This window comes from Schistocerca cancellata, chromosome 1 (assembly GCF_023864275.1).
Source record: "Schistocerca cancellata isolate TAMUIC-IGC-003103 chromosome 1, iqSchCanc2.1, whole genome shotgun sequence".
Classification (NCBI taxonomy): domain Eukaryota; kingdom Metazoa; phylum Arthropoda; class Insecta; order Orthoptera; family Acrididae; genus Schistocerca; species Schistocerca cancellata.
Genome location: NC_064626.1, coordinates 381,928,655 through 381,949,522, shown reverse-complemented (window position 1 = coordinate 381,949,522; position 20,868 = coordinate 381,928,655). Strand labels below are relative to the sequence as shown.

At 37.6% G+C, this 20,868-nt stretch overlaps 1 protein-coding gene across 1 annotated transcript in view; it reads right to left on the bottom strand.

The window, feature by feature from the left end:
* The window catches only part of LOC126175188 (complex I intermediate-associated protein 30, mitochondrial), a 65,304-nt gene extending 55,848 nt beyond the window's left edge, over window positions 1-9,456 (bottom strand). Inside the window, exon 1 of the mRNA XM_049921785.1 lies at window positions 9,149-9,456. Coding sequence (XP_049777742.1) covers window positions 9,149-9,425 — 277 coding nt within the window. The 5' untranslated portion in view covers window positions 9,426-9,456. The remainder of the gene's footprint in view (window positions 1-9,148) is intronic.
* Between the last annotated feature and the right edge of the window lie 11,412 nt (window positions 9,457-20,868).

The window sequence follows — 20,868 nt, the reverse complement described above, 5'->3', positions numbered from 1 at the left end:
TGTAACTAAAGACATAAGTTGACAAAAAAATGTAAGGACTTTTGTATTTCTCCCCTGTGTTAGCAAAAATCTTAAGTACTAATACCAAAACGTTTTGTAATGAACTGCTTTTAGATGGAGAAAGCAAACCAAATGGCATGTGTGCTCCATGAAGACCACTATTGTTATTTTATTTCAATAAAACTAAATACGTTTGATGACAAAAACATGCATTTACTTAGCGTCGCAAGACAGATTTAAAATACCTTCACCGATTTCAGAAATAACCCGACAAAAAGGTAGGCATCTTGAAAGAAGTGTATAAGGCTGGAAAGAGTTGTGTAAACCAATACTGTAGGTGACTGCTAATAAAATGTTCCATCTACTCTGTCCGTTATTGTCAGTTATTACCCACTGTGTTATCTCTATTATTTTACAGGTATTGTGCTATTTCTCTTTCAAGAAATATATAAGTACATAGCGTACAAACTGCCAGCCACTGCCACAATTTTTTTCTTCTTATTGTCCATACTTTCTAACATATAAACTACTTCTGAGGTGCCAAAAAGTACTAGAATAAATAAAATGTCTAACAAACGCCACACTATGCAACGTACTTGCGGTGAGACAGTCACAATTCCTGAAATACATTGCCCGTGACCTCTGGCCTGCCATGGAGCACCGCAGTCCCTTGTCCATGGATAAACTGCAAAAATCTGCTGCATTATGCCGCACACAAAACAGACCCAGCCTGTGGGTAGATCAACGTGACTAGATCCGATGGGCAGGGCTTGCACATTAGTGGGAAACTATGGGCCTCTGATCGGTAGAAATGACATGCAATTTTGGCCCATTGTGGAAGTCTACTAGTGTGACCAGCTATTCATATGTCTGACAGCATGTTTATGAAATGAGACCGCAGTGATTAATCCGTGCAACAAATAACTTGTGCAAATACTCAGAGAATCGGTACTAATGAGAATAGGTAGCAACTCACCATAAAGATGATTGCTGAGCCACAGACAGGCATGTAGGAAAGACAACTACACTCTCACAACTAAATTTTCGGCCATAGCCTTTGTCAGAAAACTAGGGCACATACACAATCTCTCAGACAAAACTCATGCACACTTGACTGCCACCTCTGGCTGCTGCCTCAACAATCTCTGAGAATCACACCCAAACAAACCACTCCTCATGCCTCCCTGCCTCTCATTAGCAGCTGCTAGGCTAGCAGCAAGAAGTGGTGGCTGCACAGACTGCAAGCTGAGGAGAGTGATAGGAAGGGGAGAAGCAGTAAGAATGAGGGAGTAGGGAAATGGCACCCAGCCAGCAACAATGCATGACATCTCATGACACAAACCATTTCATCTACTGAGACAAAAACTAGATTTTTCCAATGTCTTTTTCAAATTTCTCTGATATCCCTGACAAGTTTGAAATTCCCTGATATGCCCTGACTTCCAGAAATCGTGGCAACCCTGAACTTAATCTCGATCCGTGTAAATAGCGTGGAAGAATATTTAGACACTACTTATTAGAGACAACACATTTTTGAACATGAACAAGGCAAAATATGTACCATGCAAAACACACACAATCTGTGTGTCTTTTGTTTTTATATACTCTTCTATGCAGATTTTTACATAAACATTAATTTAGTTGATGTTCTCAATTTTTTTGTTCCACTAAACATCGAGGCAAAGGGAGTTATACTCATATTATCTCTGCCACTTACATTGCTATCACAGATTGGTCTTTAACTCCAGTAAACAAATTATGTCATGTTTATTTGCAGTGCAACAACAAATATACATAATGTCCACAACTAAAACACAATCTAAAGTTGTTTCAAATATTTGGCCTTCCAAAAAAACATTCGCCACCAATCTGCATCTCCCTGAATCAAACTTCCATTTTTCTTTTTATTATTTGATAGTCACAATATGGGTGGATGATACATTCTTACTTTCCATTTTTTTTATTGTGGTTTTCTCTTAAGTACAACTTTTTCACTTTTCGTCAGTGCTCATATGTCCTCTAACAATAATGTAGATCTTACACTCTTTTCTTTACTAGAGGGAATGTTCTGGCAAGTTTAAGTGTTGAGACAATATATGAGAAAAATTTGCCTGCATCAACTTAATAACATACCAGTTCTGAGTCCAAGTCTGACACATAATTTTAACTTGTCACTCATTTAAAATTTTATTATTTGCTGATGAGTTTTTGAATTGTTGCTGTTGAACCTACAGCCCACTGCCCATTCTCTCTCAGCAAAGTAATGGCATACTCCCACCAAGCCTTGCTGTATTGCAACTTGGCCCTCTTCTGCCAGAGTGATTTCTATACACTCTTGTGATAACTGTCCCAGAACAATGGGTTTAAGCCAGAATTTGAGCCTCATTACCTCACCCGATGTAGTTCAAAGCACTGTTTTCTCATAAAAACTATCATATCTGTATATGCTTTGTGTGCCTCTTGAACTCCATACATCTGACCTCAATGATCCTAGTTGTCTGTCCTAAATAGGCTGTGCCAAATTCACATGGAACATGGTAAAAACTAGGTTTTCCAAAGTCCAGACCACCCTTGATATTGACCAGATGACCACTGTTTTCAGTTGGTGGGAACAGTCAGCATTTTAACCCATACTTCTTCAGTATTCTACAAAACTTCATGAACACTATGCTATCATAAGGATAACAGCAATGGCTTTAGGATTCTCTGTTATTGTTGTGTTGTGGCTCTCTAGACTGCATACTCAATCTGCCTGCTGGATGACTCATAGACACTGAACACCTTTTGTAAGTGTAGCAACTCTGAGGTTTAACTATCTTGGTCTGATTGGGTATGTGTTCTATAAAACATTCTTAGTGCACTGACACTCTGGATTGGGTGATGGTCACTAGAAGCATGCAAATATGATAAACATAAAAGATTAAAGTTAACGTTCTACCAGTGCCAAGATACACAGAAATAGCACATGCTCAAATAGGATAGTGAATTAATCTGACCTTGATCTTTTTAAATAATAATTTTGGCATGGTCTTTAAAGGATTTACCAAAACACTAAAAACATTAATCTGGGTCCTGTGATGTCACTGCAATGCTGAGGATAAAACAAATTTTGTCACTAAAAGCAAACAAACCAAAAGTTAATAATTTTTTCGTAATGTTAATGATTGCGGAAAATTAAAATTCTCGCAGTTTGGTGGTTGCAACCCAATATCTTCAGAGTAACAATTAACGGAGTCAACTTATGTTTCTCATTATGCTTTGCTGCAGATTCTGTTCCCTGGAAGTTTGTTAAGTAAAAACAGGCCAGAGAACTGGGTGATTCTCAACAATTGTGTAAGGGCAGTTGCTATTTCAGGTGTACTATTTATTATGTCACAGCTAGCCTTCATTGAAATTTTACATCCTAATGGCAACTGCTACTTCCCTCTTACACTCTTTAAACATCATTTATAACAATCAATACATTTTTACATATAGTAAATTCACTAATTCCGAAAGTTATTAGTGATTAACAAAAATAATGTCATCCAGTAGTTACAAATGAAATGTTTGGAATGCAACATAAAATCAACATTACTTTTTCTGTTTTTAAGGAAATACTGTTGAAATCATTTGAGTAAACAATACTGATTACATTTTTGTTAATTATACAGAAACAACTTCATCCCAATTCTTCCTAACGTGTTTCTGGTTTCAAAGATACGTGTTTTTTTAACAGAATGTCAATTAATAGTACACTAGTCGAATAATTGCTTTTGGTACATCATCAATGAGATTTTGTTTTATGAGTTTCAGTAATTCCTAAGGAATTGTGTGTTGTTATGATTAGGTCTTGCATAGTAAGCTGGCAGTATGTTAAGCAAGATTGTTAATAGCTTCAAACATTAGAAAAAAAGTATTTTTGATGTGTCTTTCATTATTTGATTGACAGTAACTGAATGGTTCTAATTGTAATTAATCAAAATGATAATTTAATATTGAAGAGTACTCTGACATGATGTTATTGAAAATTACATTTCAGTGATCGAAAGGGGAAATTATCCACATTGGTCCTAGCTAATGACACAACAACCTGAATTAGCTTTAGTGCCATGTGAAAGATGAACTAAATTAGTTCCTGGAATTGTATGAAGAATGAGCTGTTACATTTCAATAGCCAGATGGAGATTTGAACCCTCCTCTGAAGTGCGAGTCCAGCAACTTACATGATACATCACATTGTTTGATACATAGGGAAAGAGAAAACTATGTGGAGGCTTTTGATAGATGTTATGCTCTAGGGCAGGGCTTCCCAACCTTTTCAGCTGGTGGACCCCTTCTTCAGTCAAAAATCCATGGCGGACCCCTAGTCTGTTCCCAATGAACCCCCCCCCCCCTCCCCGAAGTATCAATAGTCTGGTTTAGAGATGAATGAAAACAACTTAGGTCAAAAATCGACTTACAAAATAGGTAGTGCACTGACAAAGCAAGTTTAACATTTAATGATGCCTGGGGCCGCATACGCGCCAGCGAGTGCTGTGGTTGGTCGACAAAGCTCACTCCGTGCATGCGTAAAAGGTTTCAGCGCATCTACTGCCGTGAGCCAAGCCGGCGCACAAACAACCCCCGTATTGTTGCGAAACAGTCGATCAGAGAAGTCGCATTCTCCGGCACTAAATTGTGTACGTGTTCTCACTTAGGAACCGCAAAGGCTGCTTGGGAATACGACCTGAAGTAAAAGTACAAATTTGTTTCACACGAAAAAAAAGTGATGAATTTGATTTTCACATTTTTATTCAATAATTTTACTCATTGTTTTACACAATTTCATGAAGGGTGGACCCCCTAGAAAAAGCCGGCGGACCCCTACGGGGTCCGCGGACCACACACTGGGAAGTCCTGCTCTAGGGCATCACCTGCTTGACCTGGATATCTAGGAATGGTGGCTGGCCTTTCATCTCCTAAGAATATACATTTTCCCCTACCATTACTCTACCACTTTTTAGTGTTAACACATTTCTCATCTCTCTTTCCTTTTCTATGTTCAACGTGTACAACTTTTTCCTATGCAGTTCTCTTCTTTACTTGCTGCTCCTCTGCTCTTTGTGTAAGATTCACTTGTATCTGAAATTCCATGCTGGAACATTCTTTGAACAACTTATTTTCTTCCCTACAGATTCATTTACTCCTATTTCACTAATACTCCCTTATTTTATTGTGCACTGCTAATTTATTCCATCAGGCAGTCCTGCAACTGTATTCAGGGAATTCTTGTTTCCATGTCTCTTTTTCTGCTTTTTGTTGTCTCTTGACAATTTGTTTTCTTCAGCTTTCGTCTTATTTTTCTTTCCTATTTTCTTCCCAACCCTAGTCAAATTTCTCAATGGTTCGAGTTCATTACCAAAAAAATAGTACCACTTTACATGGCCTCTGATGATTTCATATCACAGATCCCTTTCTTACATCAAATCACAGACCCTTTCCTAACAACGTTTCTGTTCTAACCCTGTTGAATTAGCGTGCGGTTTTTTATTATTTCGAGTGTAAGTCTCTATAAACAACTATTTTGTATGTAGAAAATGTTTAGCCATCCCAATTTCACATTTGTGAATGTGACAGCATCAGTTAACTTATAAATTGCTCACACATTGTGACAATGGTGATTTATGTTAGGTTTTTACAGTATATGAAATTTTATTGTTGAAAGTTATTTCCTTAAAACTAAAAAATACCTGAGGAACAAAACTAAAACTTGATCATAACTGATTGAGTACTGTATCTGTAACTTTACTGTCACTTTTAATCATGTGCCTTTCCTCATAATTTTAGCAGCACAGAATCAATACAACTGTTGATGATGCATAAGAATACCTGGTATACAGTTTCTTCTTTCCTTTTAATTAGCTATCCTCATGTCACATACCTCAGGTTCTCTTATATTATGATAGAAATATAAGATGGAAGAGTGACTAAGTAGAGCAATTAATAATGGAGATGGGGGACATTTCAACACATGGCAGGTTATATTTCTTTCCTATGAAACCTGATATTCCATTATTTTCCTAATTGCCATTATTAGTTAATATAGTATGTTGCACCGTTCATAAATTTTTATCACAGTTCATAGTAATAAACAAAGTTCCAATTTATATTTTAGTTGAAGTTTCCTTGTTGTTGAAATATAAATCAACCAAGGTGCACTTTTCAACACCTAAATAATAGCAGTTCTTTCTATTTTTAAATGAACTAAACATTCATTTTATTACAGATGCATAATTCAAGAAATAGAATTGGCCTTGTAAATTTTACTTAGTAATTTTTATTTTGCTTTCTTTTGTATTTTTTCTACACGTAGGATTCTGTTGTTCTTTTCTGCTTATTCCACAAGTTCAAAATCATTTACTTGTAGTCTTTAAACATTTACCTCATTATTTTCACAATCAGACTTACCTTGTAAAAGAACTTCACTATCCTCACTATGTGAAGAGTCATCCAACAAAATTTTTCTTGCAGTTTTGCAATCATTTTGTTGTTAATTTTTCAGATTTCATTTTTCTTAACATCTACATCTATGTGCATATTCCATAATCCACCATATGGTGAATGCTGGAGGGTTCCTTGTACCAATCTAGCCATTTCCTTTCCTATTTCACTTGCAAATTGAGCAAGGGAAGAACAACCACCTCAACACCTCCATATGAGCCCTAATTTCTGTTATCTTAAGTTTGGGATGCTTACGCAAAATGTACGTTGTCAGCAGTAGTAATATTCTGCAGTCTACTTCAAATGCTAGTTCTCTAAACTTTCTCACTAGTGCTCCACAAAAAGAACACTGTCTTCCCTCCAGAGATTCCCACGTAAGTTCACAATGCATGTCTGTATTACTCGCATCTTGATAAAAAAATAAAATAAAATAAAAAAAAACCTTTTTTTCAAATCTTTTCAACATTTCCTGTCCAATTCAGTTTTTTCCAGTTAACATTAATGATTTTTCATGTCCCATACTTTCTTCCCCATTACACTTTTTGCTGCTGGCTTTGGAAAAGGCCAGGTGTATATTCAACTGTCCTTTACTTGTGCTTGCTTACAGTTCTTTGTTTACTAGGATTATAGCTCAAAACTGATGGCTTATCCTTGCTTGTACTAGATTCATGTTCAGTTATACAGTGCAGTTCAACAAACAAAGAACCTGGTCATATACAACAGTCTTTTGTGAATTTGAATGAATAGCTTATCCACATCAATCAAAAAATTCTGCAACATTTGCATAACAGTTGCTCTTGATATGCTAGTGTTTTCAAATTGTAATAAGGTGAACTGATGATACTGGCTCATGAAATGCTTGGAAGGTAACTCAACTATTTTGTATTTTTGGGCCAAGCTGTTTTATTTATTTGCATGTCAGCATACAGTTCATGTCTGTAACTTTTAATAAGTTATCATAAAGTGTACATTCTGCAGTGAAAACATGCCGACTTGTATAGCCTACTCTGAATGGCGATAATTTGTTGGTGATAGGAGTTTATTATTGTCAGATCCACTGCAATACTGTTTCTTATCTAGACAATTAAAGCAGAAGTGTAGATCCCAAATAGATCTGCAGCAGTTCTAAACAACATGTCATCATATAGTGCCTCCACGGACCTTGCAGTTCCCCCCCCCCCCCCCCCCTCTTTCAGGTATTTCTAATTTAATACACATCTTTTTTCTTGAGATCACACCACATTACTCGCATCTTAAAGAAAACAACTTACTTTATAGGCCTACCTATTATTCCACATATTATAATATCCGAAGAAATTATTCACATGGGCTACATTTCAGAAGTGTTGAAATCTAATCCCAATGGTTCATTGAAATCTGTCCCATGTGCAGACATTAAGTTTAAACCACTGTTACTTCTTACATAAAGCTTATTTTTGTGGTTAACAGTATATTAAATGCAGAATCCCCTAATTAATTGAGTGAATAAATCTCATTCATTTCAGTTAATATTAAACAATGAAAATGCGCTACTGAAAAAAATGAACTGAGCTTTTACTTGAAAGATCACGAAACAGTATTGAGTGAATAGCATTGTGAGTAATGACAGAGAGGAACCTATTAACAGCTATTATCATGTTATGGAACTTGATTGTCTAGCTATTCCCCAATTAAATAGAGGTTCCAGTGCTGAGAAATGCAAACTGTTGAAACGAACCCTTAGCTGAAATGTGTCACCCCCTCCTCCAGATAGCACAGTACAGCATATTAAATTTCAGTGATCTAATCCACAGTGAAAGGCATCTACAGGCAGACAAAATCAGTGGTAACTTATATGCACAATGAAGAGACTGTCAGATAATAAGACTTGAAAAATAAGGTACGAAACAATTTATTTATGTCATATATTATGCAATGTTATGTGGCAGGAAATCCACCAACAAATAAAAAACCACAGCAAAATTTTAAGAAAAATGGGGAGAGGGCATATGATCTTCAATCAGTTACATTGCAGTTCCGTCTACAACTAAGGTAAGAGTCAAGATTTTGGACACTGTTTCTGTATTCACAAAAAACTGATAAAGTTCTAACATACACAGTAAATATGAGTCAACACTAAACGCTATTGGTAAGATGGATTCCCTTGCTGAACAACTTAAAATGGCATCGCCCCCTCCCCTCACACACATTTTGTTTGTGGCGCCAGACTGACCAAGAGAGTAGCCCGAGGTCTCGGTTGGTTGGAAAAGTGATAACTTGGTTGTGATTTGGCTAATCTAACGAATTTGAATGCCGAATCAAGGTTGTGATACGACTGACCTATAGCGTAGCATAATGTTGCATTTGAGTCATACTTAAACCATCCTTTGCCTATTTATTACCTTTTTCATCATATAAACAAACTCTTAAGTACTTCCAGAAAAAGTATATTTGATAAAGGGGAAGTTTCCGCCGAAAATTTCGAAGCGTATAATGTGCATATATCCTACATAAACTACGAATTGTGAGCTGTCCTCCAACACAGTTTAAAGGCTACGATATTTAATGAAACTTCGACATAAATCACTACTGACACTAAAAACATACAGGCTATTACAAACAAAAAAGTGGTTAATAATTAACGTCATTTCCCTTTCTACGAAAACCACTACGAGGGAGTTTTCACGTGAAATAACATATTGTTTACCTGGTCTGTATATAAGGATCGGATCACTTTCTAACTTCTCCTTTATTTCATCTTTCCAAATAAATATTTCTTTTTTAAGTTCTTTAAGTCCATTGCGAATAAGCTCTAGACGCGAAACTTTCTTATCCGATTTCGTGTAGCCGCTTTTCCTATCGCTTTCGTAGAAAGAACTTAGTGTCTGTCGGCTTGTATTTATGTTTCGGATATTATGTATATCAATATGTACAGGACGAAACAACCGTCTCGCCAATACCACACAACAAACATTGGTAAACATTTTACTGACACTAAAACAACAAAATTATCTTTGACTGCTTTATTTAAAAAAGAGCCTTGCACAGTACTTCTCTCATATTATTTTAAAGCGCCCCCAACATGTTTTAAACTCCATAGGGTTCATCACAATTCTGAAAATAGAAGGAAACTCAAGAAAAGGCCATAATCACAAAGCATTTATGACAATCAGTCATCTCAACAACCTGATCAGTAAACAAGTGGAATGGTTGCCTTCCTTCGTCGGTTGATCTTTGCAAGGAGGTTAGAAAATTATTAATAATAAACTTTATTGCTCACAAGTTGTGCATATTAAGATACATTATTCAAGACAGAGGTCTATGATTGATTTCACACGGCTAATACACATTACTACGAGGCTTCGGCACACTCTAACATAACAGTCGCGACACTTTGCCTCGATTTTGGACAGGCGTCTAAAGCTAGCGAAATGAGGGATGCTCAACTACCGGACCTACCGATAGATGGCTCTAGCGCGTGCTGCTGGCCAAAGATCATATCATTGAGTGTCCGCCATATCTGAATTTGGCCAAAAACGAAGTGTCAAAACACGGATGAAAATGTTTTTCGTTTTCGTTCTGCGCCCTGATAAGTCTTTTATATTTGATGTTCTAGATATCTACACATCAACATAATGAAGTGTTTCTAATCTAGTGAGAAAAAACAGTGACAGTTCTGCTATGAAATTCCTAAATTCGAGTGTGTTTTGGAAGTTTGACAAGCTGACCTGTAAATTGTTTACTATTAATTTTATGAGTGCTTTACTTCTTTGCCCGTAAACACAAAGGCCAACGTTGAGGCTCCTCTTAAATACATAATATTATATTGGACTGATCCATGATGATGTGGGAAGTGAAGGAACTTGTTGAAAATAACATTGATCACAGCTGTTAATTTTAAGGTTGGGGTGTCTTAAACCTGTAATTTTCCAGTCTGTCACCCAAATAATGACTGGTACCATGGTTTTATTTTAAAATTTAATTCAAAACATGTCAGTGAGCAAAATTAATTACACTATGAATTACAACCATGGAATTTTATTTCTGTGAATCTTGGTTCCAGTCTTTGACATGGTGTCAATCACTGGAATGACTGGTTGTCATGATATGGCCCAAGCAAAAAACAAACCTGAAAGCGAAAGCTGTAGAAGCTGGCCACACAGGCACCCCAATGGCTGCTACAATCTGTGTTAGACAAGGGTGACATTGTATTGCAAATTTAGTGTAAAAAGTTCCATATTGTCTGAATTTGTCCTATACTGACAGGACATTCTAGTCCAGTCGATCTTCTTATCTGTGAAAGTACACTAGCCAATACCAGTGGTACAAAGGTAGTGCCAAATTACAAACTATCCAGTAACAGAAGTATTGCTGGACAATGTACAGTAAATAATATGTAATAACCTGAGACATTCAGAATTGGTTTGAAGAAATAAAACAGCATTTGGAAAGAGAGTAACATTTTGAAAATAACAAATGACACAAGTAGAGTTTTCAGTTCTTATGAAAGCTCGCTTGCTTTTTCTTTTTTTTCTTCTTCCTCTCTCTTCTCCATTCTCAAGGGAAAAATGTGATAAAATAAAAGTGCAAGAAAGTTGTGTACAACGTTGGAAATGATGAAAAAGAAAATCTCACTATGCTCTCTCTCTCCCTCCTCCATGTGAAGAGTATTCCTGTAATAATAGCATACCAAGAACATGAGGGTGTCACAGTGGAGATTTGTTTTCTGGTACAGATGTCTGATACAACTATTCCACAGCAAAACTTACTTTCAACAGGTGTGGTAGCAATGCATTCCCATAGGATAACAGAATATTATGTCCTCCAGGAATCACATTGGGTACACCACTTACAGCATAAACTGTACAGCAACTACAATGTTTTGTGAGCAAGTAATACCAGTCAGTATCTTTTAGTTTTAACATAAGTCTTGACTCCCTTAATTACCTGCTTATACATGTGCTTGTACTACAGGTTATGGGTAAAGCAAATACTTATTGAATAGGTCTTCACACTTTTAATACTTAGCAGAAATTCTGAAAAAAGTAAATTCTTTTATTACTGTATCACCTCTATGGTGAATCAAGAGGTACTGACTGGTTTCGTTGAACATTTAATAGAAGCCTTCTTTTTACCTGCTATTGATAAAGAGCCATTCCAAGATCGGTACATTACAATCTCTCTCATTTTTCATGAGGTTTATTATTCTGTACACTAATATTTCTTCTTCTAAATGGTAAATATTGCATTCAGACATTGTCGGTATTAAAGGTAATTCATGAAATAAATTATATTTAAACCAGAAAATTAAAGGTTCCACACGACACATGAAAAGTACGTTGTTACACACATGTATGTACAGATTCCAAAATGTCTGTGAATTTGAGTTACAAACTTTTTTAAATAGAAATATGAAGATCACAATACTTTGGGTCTGCAATAACTCAAATGTAGTTCCCTTTGTTCTTTACGTGACTCATGCAACTGCTTTCACTCTTAATGGAAAACTAAATGCTTTATGTTAAAGTTAACTTGCAAAAAGTGTAACCATTGTTACATAATTTCTGTGAAGTAAGATTCCTTAATGTTAATTCCTTCCTTTGTCATTGTGACTTGATAATTTCAGTTCCATATGGGACATATGACCTAAGAAAAATAATGAAATGCTTTTATTACTATGACCAAACAAAATCTTTTTAACATGTAGTACACAGTTCAAATCAGCAAAAAGTGTAACTGTATAATTAAGGTAAATGTTGATGACAATTAGGCATGTAACATGAATACTGAAATTTCCTAATCTGCAACTTGTGGTCGTGTGGTAGCGTTCTCGCCTCCCGCACCTGGGTTCGGTTCCCGGCGGGGTCAGGGATTTTTGCTGCCTCGTGATGACTGGGTGTTGTGTGATGTCCTTAGGTTAGTTAGGCTTAAGTAGTTGTAAGTTCTAGGGGACTAATGACCATAGATGTTAAGTCCCATAGTGCTCAGAGCCATTTGAACCATTTCTTGAAATTTCCTAGATTTCCAAGTGTAACTGTAATCACTGTATTCAGTACTTTTTAGTGCTAGAAAGATAATTCTATATGATTATTTGCATTCTCTCCTCCTCCCCCCTCCCTCAACACAGGAAAATATAATAGAAAGACCTCCTAGCAAAATAAAGACAGAATTAAGATAATCCGGTTTTGCCTGAATCAGGCCCCGTTATTCTAGAATGGTTCTAAAGTAATAAGAATGCTTACGATCAATTGGAACATTGTGTTCATTCTAAGAAGTATTAAAACAAGAATTAAGAGAGTAACAATTTTATTGCTCTTATGTTGCAGAGTATACACAAACATTACTGTTTGAAACATAGGGCCACTGCATACTCCATTAGATCACACCCATTCTGTGATTAAACTGTTTTCTTAAAGTGAAAAATTCAAGTTAACATAGTTATTGAGGGAAATATTTTCTCACACTGAAAGCTATCTGTCAAATAAGTCTCAGAACTTTTTTTCATTAATTTCACACAAATCACCTGTTTTTAGTGCAAGTGCATATTTTGTAACACCTAACATCTTAAAATAAGCTTATATAATAAATAATTATAATTTTGTTACAATATCTACACAGGATGTAAAGAGTTAATTTTACTTCAATGTGATTCATCGTTTGAAGTTCATCATTATACAACAACAAATCTATGGACAAAAAAGTTTTAAAAAAATCTGTCAAAATGTCACACCCATCTGCATGAAATGTCCCAATACATAATCTTTTCCAATTTAAGCACTATACATGATTAAACAATATGAGTTTATTTAACTTCTGCCTTATACTTGATTTGTTGTTTAAAATTTTCTCAGTGGGCATTTTTTTCCAAATGTTTTTAAGCATGTGCAGGAGTACAAGGATGCAATCTTGCAAACAAGTTGAGTCTGATGTAAATCCTCAATCCCAATTTCATAATGGTAATCAGGACCAAGAGCAGGAGCAGGAAATGGTTACTCCACAAATTTAATTTTAACACAATGCAAAATCTTGGCCTGTATATATTTCTGTCGCATATCCCCAGCAATCATAAACATCTGAAACAGTTTCTGAGTATTCAACAACAGAGTACACGCAGTCACTTGTTTTAAACAGTTTTCCCCAGTTATCAAAATTTACAAATGCATTTTTATTGGCCATATTGGGAAAAGCATAGAGATAAATACATTCTAATGCAGATTTAACATTTCTTGCATGGAGCAGCAATGGAACACCAATGATTTTTAAGCTTTTGATATAATTTTCAGTGTCTGAAAATACCAAGCCAATAAGATTTGTTGTCAAGTCTCAGGGGGCTCTTATACCCTTTACCTAATGGATTTCTGGAGTTCAGAATATCAAAAATCCTATCAATATAATACAAAAATTCTACTGTTGCTTCACTTCCTTTAAAATTTGGATCACCAACCCTCCTCAAAAACTCTATACTATCTGCCACGGTAGAACTCAAAGTCTGTGCAGCTAATGAAACATTCATTTTTCTATTTACACTACTTATATGTTGTCCTGATAGTTTGTTGGCAAATGTCATACCTTCTTCTTGTTGTACCTTGTTCAATTGCTCAATGAAATGCCATGTAATAATGCCAGTTGGAGACTCAATAGCAGATACTTCTGCTAGAGCATTTCTGGCAAACTTAATCATATGACACATGTCCAAGATACACTAAACATTGTATTTTTCCACAGGATGAGGAAAGTAGCTTTTAAAATCATCCTTGGAAAAATTTAAAGTACAGCCAAGTGAACGTAAAGTGCTTATAATTACCTTACAGCCATCACATGTAACACACCAAACCCTAATGCCAGAACTATGCAGCCTCTCTAAAGCAGATTTTATCAGTGTGGCCTGATTATTTGCCTGTACACCGTTGATAAAGAAATATGCAATCAGGCATTTAAATTTGCCTTTAATAGAGACAAGCATGAAAACTAGAACCTCAGATGGCTCTATTACTTCTTTTACTGAGGCACTTCCCCACCAAAGTCTAAAAAACCTGTGTACTGCTTAGTTCCTTGGTCCCAAACTACTTGCTTCCTAATTGCCATACTGTCTACAATTAGACATGAATCGCTGAACTGGTCCCTTACAATGTACTTGAAAACGTCTTTTAAGAAGCCAGGTTCACAGTCTACACTTGCCACCCATTTTGAAATCAATGATGTATGGGGCAGAGGCATTAATTTTTTCAGGTATTCATATGCTGCTGGTGAATAAAAGTACACAGTCATCGCAATCATTTTCACATGTGTTGTGTATCTATTACCCTTTTATGAGACAGAGTTGTTCACTAAATTGCACACTAATTCCACTTGTGTTCCTTTCTGATGATCGAGGAAGTTATGTAACTTCTCAGGGAGATGCCCCTTCTCCTTCAATGAACTTATTATGTCATCCACGGAAAACACTTTCTTCTTCGAAGTTTTTCACGGACACACTTCAGTTTACGTTTTATTTCGTGCACAATGTCTGAGGAAAAAAAAAAATGCAAGTTTCGGTCGCCTTGTCTTCCATTTCTACTTTCGACTGTATACCACAATCAATTACTGAAGAACCAACTGCACTCTAAATAAGGAAATAATTTCGTTATATACGATTGAAATAACTCAAGGCTTGATGAAAAAATATTATAAGAAAACATTGGGGGTGTGAAAACATCCTTATACTAACGTTTTCGACACAATTCGCAGCTTCTGCATTGGATAAGTGGGACATGCTTTCCACGGAAGAATTCTCATTGACAACATTCTCCACGCAATCAGTAGCGTCTGCAATGGACAAATCAAGCACGGATTCCATGACAGAACGCTAAAAACAAAAATATGGACCTGTATTACAACATTACTTACCCCTATGTAGCGTACGAAATAAATTCACAGAAGTAAAAAGCGCACACACAGCAAGGAAAGTAATTAGCTACCTCAAATGGAGAATCATCGTTGTCACTCAAAATCCTAACATGTCGTCGTGGCTGTTTATTTGGTGCATCAAATGTGTCGGAAACTGATGGCACTGCTTCGGGTTTGAAACGTTTCTTCCACGTTCCAGGGCTCACTACGTAATCATCTTGTCGCAAACGGTTTCCGCAAAGAAAACAGCAAGACGTAGGATTAAAATCTTTCCGCTTCACGGAAGTAATCCACGTCTGTAGTAGCTCTGGGTGCTTTAGAGGAAACCTGTTCAAAAACATCGAATTAGCAAACGCACTAAGTCTGTATTTTTGTCGTATTGTATCAATAGTCGTATTACCTATGAAATGGTAAGTCACTCTCCTTACTCCATCGCTTCGTAGAATTGAAAGCGGAACAAGAAATCACCATTTCGATAATCCGTAGTTCCTTATACACCGTACAGACCGAGAGAAACTTCTTGCCAAATTCGAATATGGCGGGCAATACAGACGACAGTAATCAGCTGGTAGAGCCATCTATCAGTAGGTCCGGTAGTTGAGCATCCCTCATTTCGCTAGCTTTAGACGCCTGTCGATTTTGGTGCCTACCGCGGCAAGCAGCGCCCCAAGCGGCCAGTAAACTATGAGTTCGGCGCGATCCTGAAAGCGAATAGCGGTAGATTATTATGATTTCTGCAATGGTTTTTACAAGCGGGAGCGTTTGTAGCACAATAAATTGTTAGAAGACACCATAGCTGTCTTTTTTTTAGATTTCCTAAGGATCCTGCGAGATATATGCTCTCATGTTACTAAACTGTATCGTCAGGATCCACTTGCAAACATGTGTGTAATGATTAATATTTCGTTTTAGGAGCAGAAAATGGCTAGTTAATAGCTAACTAGAAGACCTTTTGAAAAAAGACCCAGTTTACCTGTATAATAATATTAGATTTTGTTCGCTACATTTCGAACAAAACCAGTTCATGAACGCAGGCAGTAAACTCGTGTGGAATGCAGTACCCACACCAGTTTGACATCCCAAATACGCCACCTCAACTGACGATGTAGAGGAAACTTCCACAAAAATTCGACAATCGATCTAAAGCTGTACAACAGTCCTATGACACAGAAGCAGCCTGTTCAACTCTCCATGTATCAGCGCCAGATTCGTGTGAATCATCAACACAGACCTGCTTTGACGATAAAATGGTTAGATTAAGTTCAGTTATTCGTGTCTTACAAAAGCGTAATGTTTGTTATGTATTTCATTCACTTCTGTTGTTAGTCACTTAATTTTTCTTGCTGCCTTCGTGTGGTGGCATTATTTGGTTAGCACCTTGTTCACTGACAGATTGTTTGAAAATTATTCAAATATTTGGTTTTGCGTGAAATGTGATGTAATTAGCTCATTATAATATTTTCGACATATTTCTCCCACTGTTTGGCAGTTGCTTGTCCCACTTATAATAATACAAAGATGAAGGTCGTAATTGTGGCAACAGGCGACAATGGCAAACACAGTAGGCTTACAAAACGATAAATGAGCTGTCGATCGCTTTTGCATGTAGAGGAACATGTCTGTGCTTCTTACATGTGAATCTGTGTGTTTATGTTCTTTTGATATCAATGTGGTAAGCTGCAATTCTATCCAACGTCACAAGTGTTTCTTCACGAATGTGTTGTAGTTTGCCACTCGATTCATGGTTTTTGTCCGTACTTGCGCTTATTTTAGAATCATTTTTAGAAACAGATATGCCTTCTGATATTACACAAACCTTTGGAGGCAAGAAAATAACTCAAATATTTTGTAAATTACGTAGGAAATGGATGCAAAACAAACATTATGCTTACGACGCGTCTGACGTCCACCTTACTCGCCGCTCTGGTCGCTAGTCTCGCTTCGTCTGTCAAACGGTAACAACTTTTACAGCAGTGAGTGTCGCGACTGTTATGTTAGACTGCGCTATCGGTCACAACGTTTTTCACAGAGTTCACATATGTATATTGAGTCCCTGTCGTGGTATGTCTTCGTCCTGCAGATTATGTGGTGGTAGCTGTGGACCGCCATGGAATTTATGAAGTGTCTCAGCTCCTGGTTTGTGCCGCCGTTCCATGCTCTGTTCGTCATGGCTTCTGAAGATCAGAACTCTGGCCATATCTCCCTCTTTTTCTTCTCCCTGTCTAGCCGCAATTTCTTCCATTTGTCTGTGTAGGACAAGTTGAATTTCCATGTTAGGTCCTCTACTAGAAACGTTTCTCTCGCTAGTTCGTACGCTAGTCTTGACTCGGTGTACTTGGAAATTCCGAGGGCTGCCTTCACTCTTTCCATTCTTAGGAGGTCTCCATAGCTTAGCTTTTCCCATGTTGCCTCTTTTCGATATGTTACAATAGGAACAATTTTGGCTTTGAAAATGGCTGTACCTAGGGATAGTGTGCTTAGTGACTTGATTTAGATGGCTTTTGTTGCGGCTGCTGCTCGTTGTGTTGTGTGGATTCAGTATGAGTGTACTGTTTCCTGAACCGTTACGCCCAGATATTTGAAGCTGTTCGTAGTCCGTAGGCTTCCTTGTTTGAGGTATATTTTGTCCTTTGTGGATAGGCGTGCTCTTTTCCTCAACACCATGTGTACTGCATTTTCTGCGTTTATCTGTAGTCCATTGGGTTCAGCCCATGTTCCAAGAGCATTTATTCCTTTCTGTAATTCATTTGTATCTCATGATCCCACCACCATGTTGTGTGCACATATATAGATCTTGAGGACGGAGCCAAAGTTCTTATTGCTAACACCACGTCGTGTGTGGTTATGTTGAACAGAAGGGAACTGAGGGGGTCCTTTTGTAACACTCCATTTGTTGTGTTGTTACGTTGTCTGATATTATGGTGATGTTTTTTTTCTCAGGATAATGTGTGTCAAGACACTTACGGTAGTTCCTTGTTTTGTTCCACCATCTGTTCTAGTTTAGCACAAGCTATGATCCTGTTGAGATTGTCAAATGCCTTTGTGAAATCGACGAACACTGTGCGGAAATTTCCTTTTGGGAGTTGTATTTTCTCCTCTGTGTCATCTATGAGGTTTTTAACTGCGTGCAGGGTGCTTCAGCCTTTTCTTGAGTCCAAATTGTTCCTCTGGGATCTTGTTGTCGATTTCTTCTGTTAGTCTTATATTCATTAGGCTTGTCAGTATTTTGAGGAGATTGTTCTCTAGTGGGATTCCCTGGCATGAGTTTTGGTCATGTGGTTCTTCTTTGCCCTTGTGCAACATTCTGATTGTCGAGGTTCTCCATCTCTCCGGGATTCGTTCTGTGTGCAGACGTAAGTTCATCATGTCCGTGATTTCTGGAATTGAAACTTCCGAGGCTATCTTCATGTGTTCATTGAATATCCCATCCAGCCCTGCTGCTTCTTGTTCTTCAGGGTTGATATAGTGTTTCTAATTTCCTCTGTCGTTAATCTTCTAATGTCTTCGTATTGTCTTGTTGTTTCATGAGCTCGTTGCCTCTTTGTTGATTTAGGATGTTGGTGAAGTGGTCCTCCCAGACTGGCATCTCTATTTTCCCCATTGTCTGTGACTGTGTGGCTTTAGAGCTATGTAGAGGTTTTCTTTTGCTTCTTCCATCATTCTTCTAGCCTCGCGTTCTGTGAAATCGTCTCTTTTTTTCTTTAGGAGTTTCTTTCATTCTTTTATGAGTCTGCTATATGTGATCAAGTCGTCCGTTTTTTTCCGTTTGGTCATGTGGAGGGCTAATAAGACTCTCTTTCTCTCTGTGTAGCGTTGTTGATCGAACCATTTGTTTGCCTTTCTCTCATTGGTTGTGGTGGTTGCGGCTTTAATTATGTCTTCTAGCTCTGTTGCTGCAGCATCTAGGGCGTTTTCTATATTTTGATTTCAAAGACATTAAGGTTATCTCCGTTTTCGCGTATTTTACTCTCGTCTATCTTTCTGGAGGTTCTTCTCGTGTGATTTTTTTTCTGTTGTGTGCACTTAGGTTCTATCATTTTGAAGATAGTTGTCACTGGACAGTGTTTCTTTATTGGTGTCTCCGCAGTGGAATATAACACCTTGTGGTCCATTATTTCGAGATCCTTGTCTTTGTAAAGGATTATGCCTATGGTGCTGCTACCATTGTGTGCAAAATATGTGTTGTTTCCTCTCTTGTTAACCAGTGTGAATCCCTCTTCAGCCATCATCTGTAGTAGTTCCTTACTTCTGCAGTCATGCTTATCTAGTCTGCAGTTTAGGTCTTCCGCTATAACAACACTTTTTCCCGAGGCTATCTTTTCTAGAGAAGTCATCATGATTGCTACGACGCCCTGAATCGGGGTCAGGGGTTCAATATACAGGCCTATCAAAGTCACTCTCTCAGTCTCCATTATTAAGGTGTCTACTTGTTCATAGACGCAAGATGCTATTCCTGTCGTTGGTTTGTAGAAGCAGGCTATTCCTTTTGTAGGTCTTTCTCTTGGTACTTTTCTTGCAGGAATGTGTTTGAGTAGAAACCGTGGATTTCTATATTGTCTGTTGCGAAAGTCTCTTTCAGGATGAGTACGTCATGGCTTCTTAGGAGCTCGCCTTCTGTCAAATCTAAGGCACTTCTTAGTCCTTCTACATTCCAAAGAAGTAGATTAAACTTCGAGTTCGGCGCCTCTGCTCTGGGGCCCTTCAGGCCATTTTTATGGATCTGTGAGCTTGTGAAGCTCGTTTAGTGGTATGCCTACTTTGTAGGCTTTTAGTGTTCCTCTGGATTTTATTTCCTCACATTCTATTATTTCCGTGATCTTCAGTTTTCTGAGGTGTTGGATAAGTTTATCCAGCATTGAGTTGCAGTGTAGCCATCCTATGTAGAGCCACGCTCTGCCTACTGCTGCTTGGAGTGTGCCATCTGTTGAGTCCATTTCTCGTTATGGTTGTTGCTATGTGCCCATTACTGTTGGGGTCATCATCTGTTTATTCCTTCAGCGGTTCCTTCTTGGGACTTCAATCCATGCTTGATTGTTTTCGAGACCGGTTGTTTCGTCAGAGTCTGTTTCCTTTTTGTCATTCCTCGGTGTGGTCTCCTTATCTTTCTTATCGTTGATTATCACTCCTTGTGTAGTTGGTGGGTTGGGGACTTTCTGTGTTATTTCTTTGGTTTGGTTCCACTTGGTAAGGTCAGCTGTCACTTTTCCTGTGGCCCCAGGCCCAGCTAAGTGTGAAATTTTGGCTCTGATTTTTTTTATCTATTAAATTTCGTAGATTGTTGGTGAGATGTTCCATCATGGCTTCCATTTTTTGTGTTAGTTTTTGTGAATTTTTTTCTTCTAGTTTGTCTTCGTCTTCTATTTCCAACTCGTTTGTTTTCGCTGATTGTAGAGTATTGTTTCGTATGTTCTTCCTGTCTTCGCTGAATGGGTTGCCCTGGTGGCCACTTGGTGTCAGCACTGTTAGGTTGCTTCCCGACTGTTTGTGTGTGTGGCCACTTGGTGTCGCCTCCTGACTGCTCCGCTGCCCGACAGGTGTTGC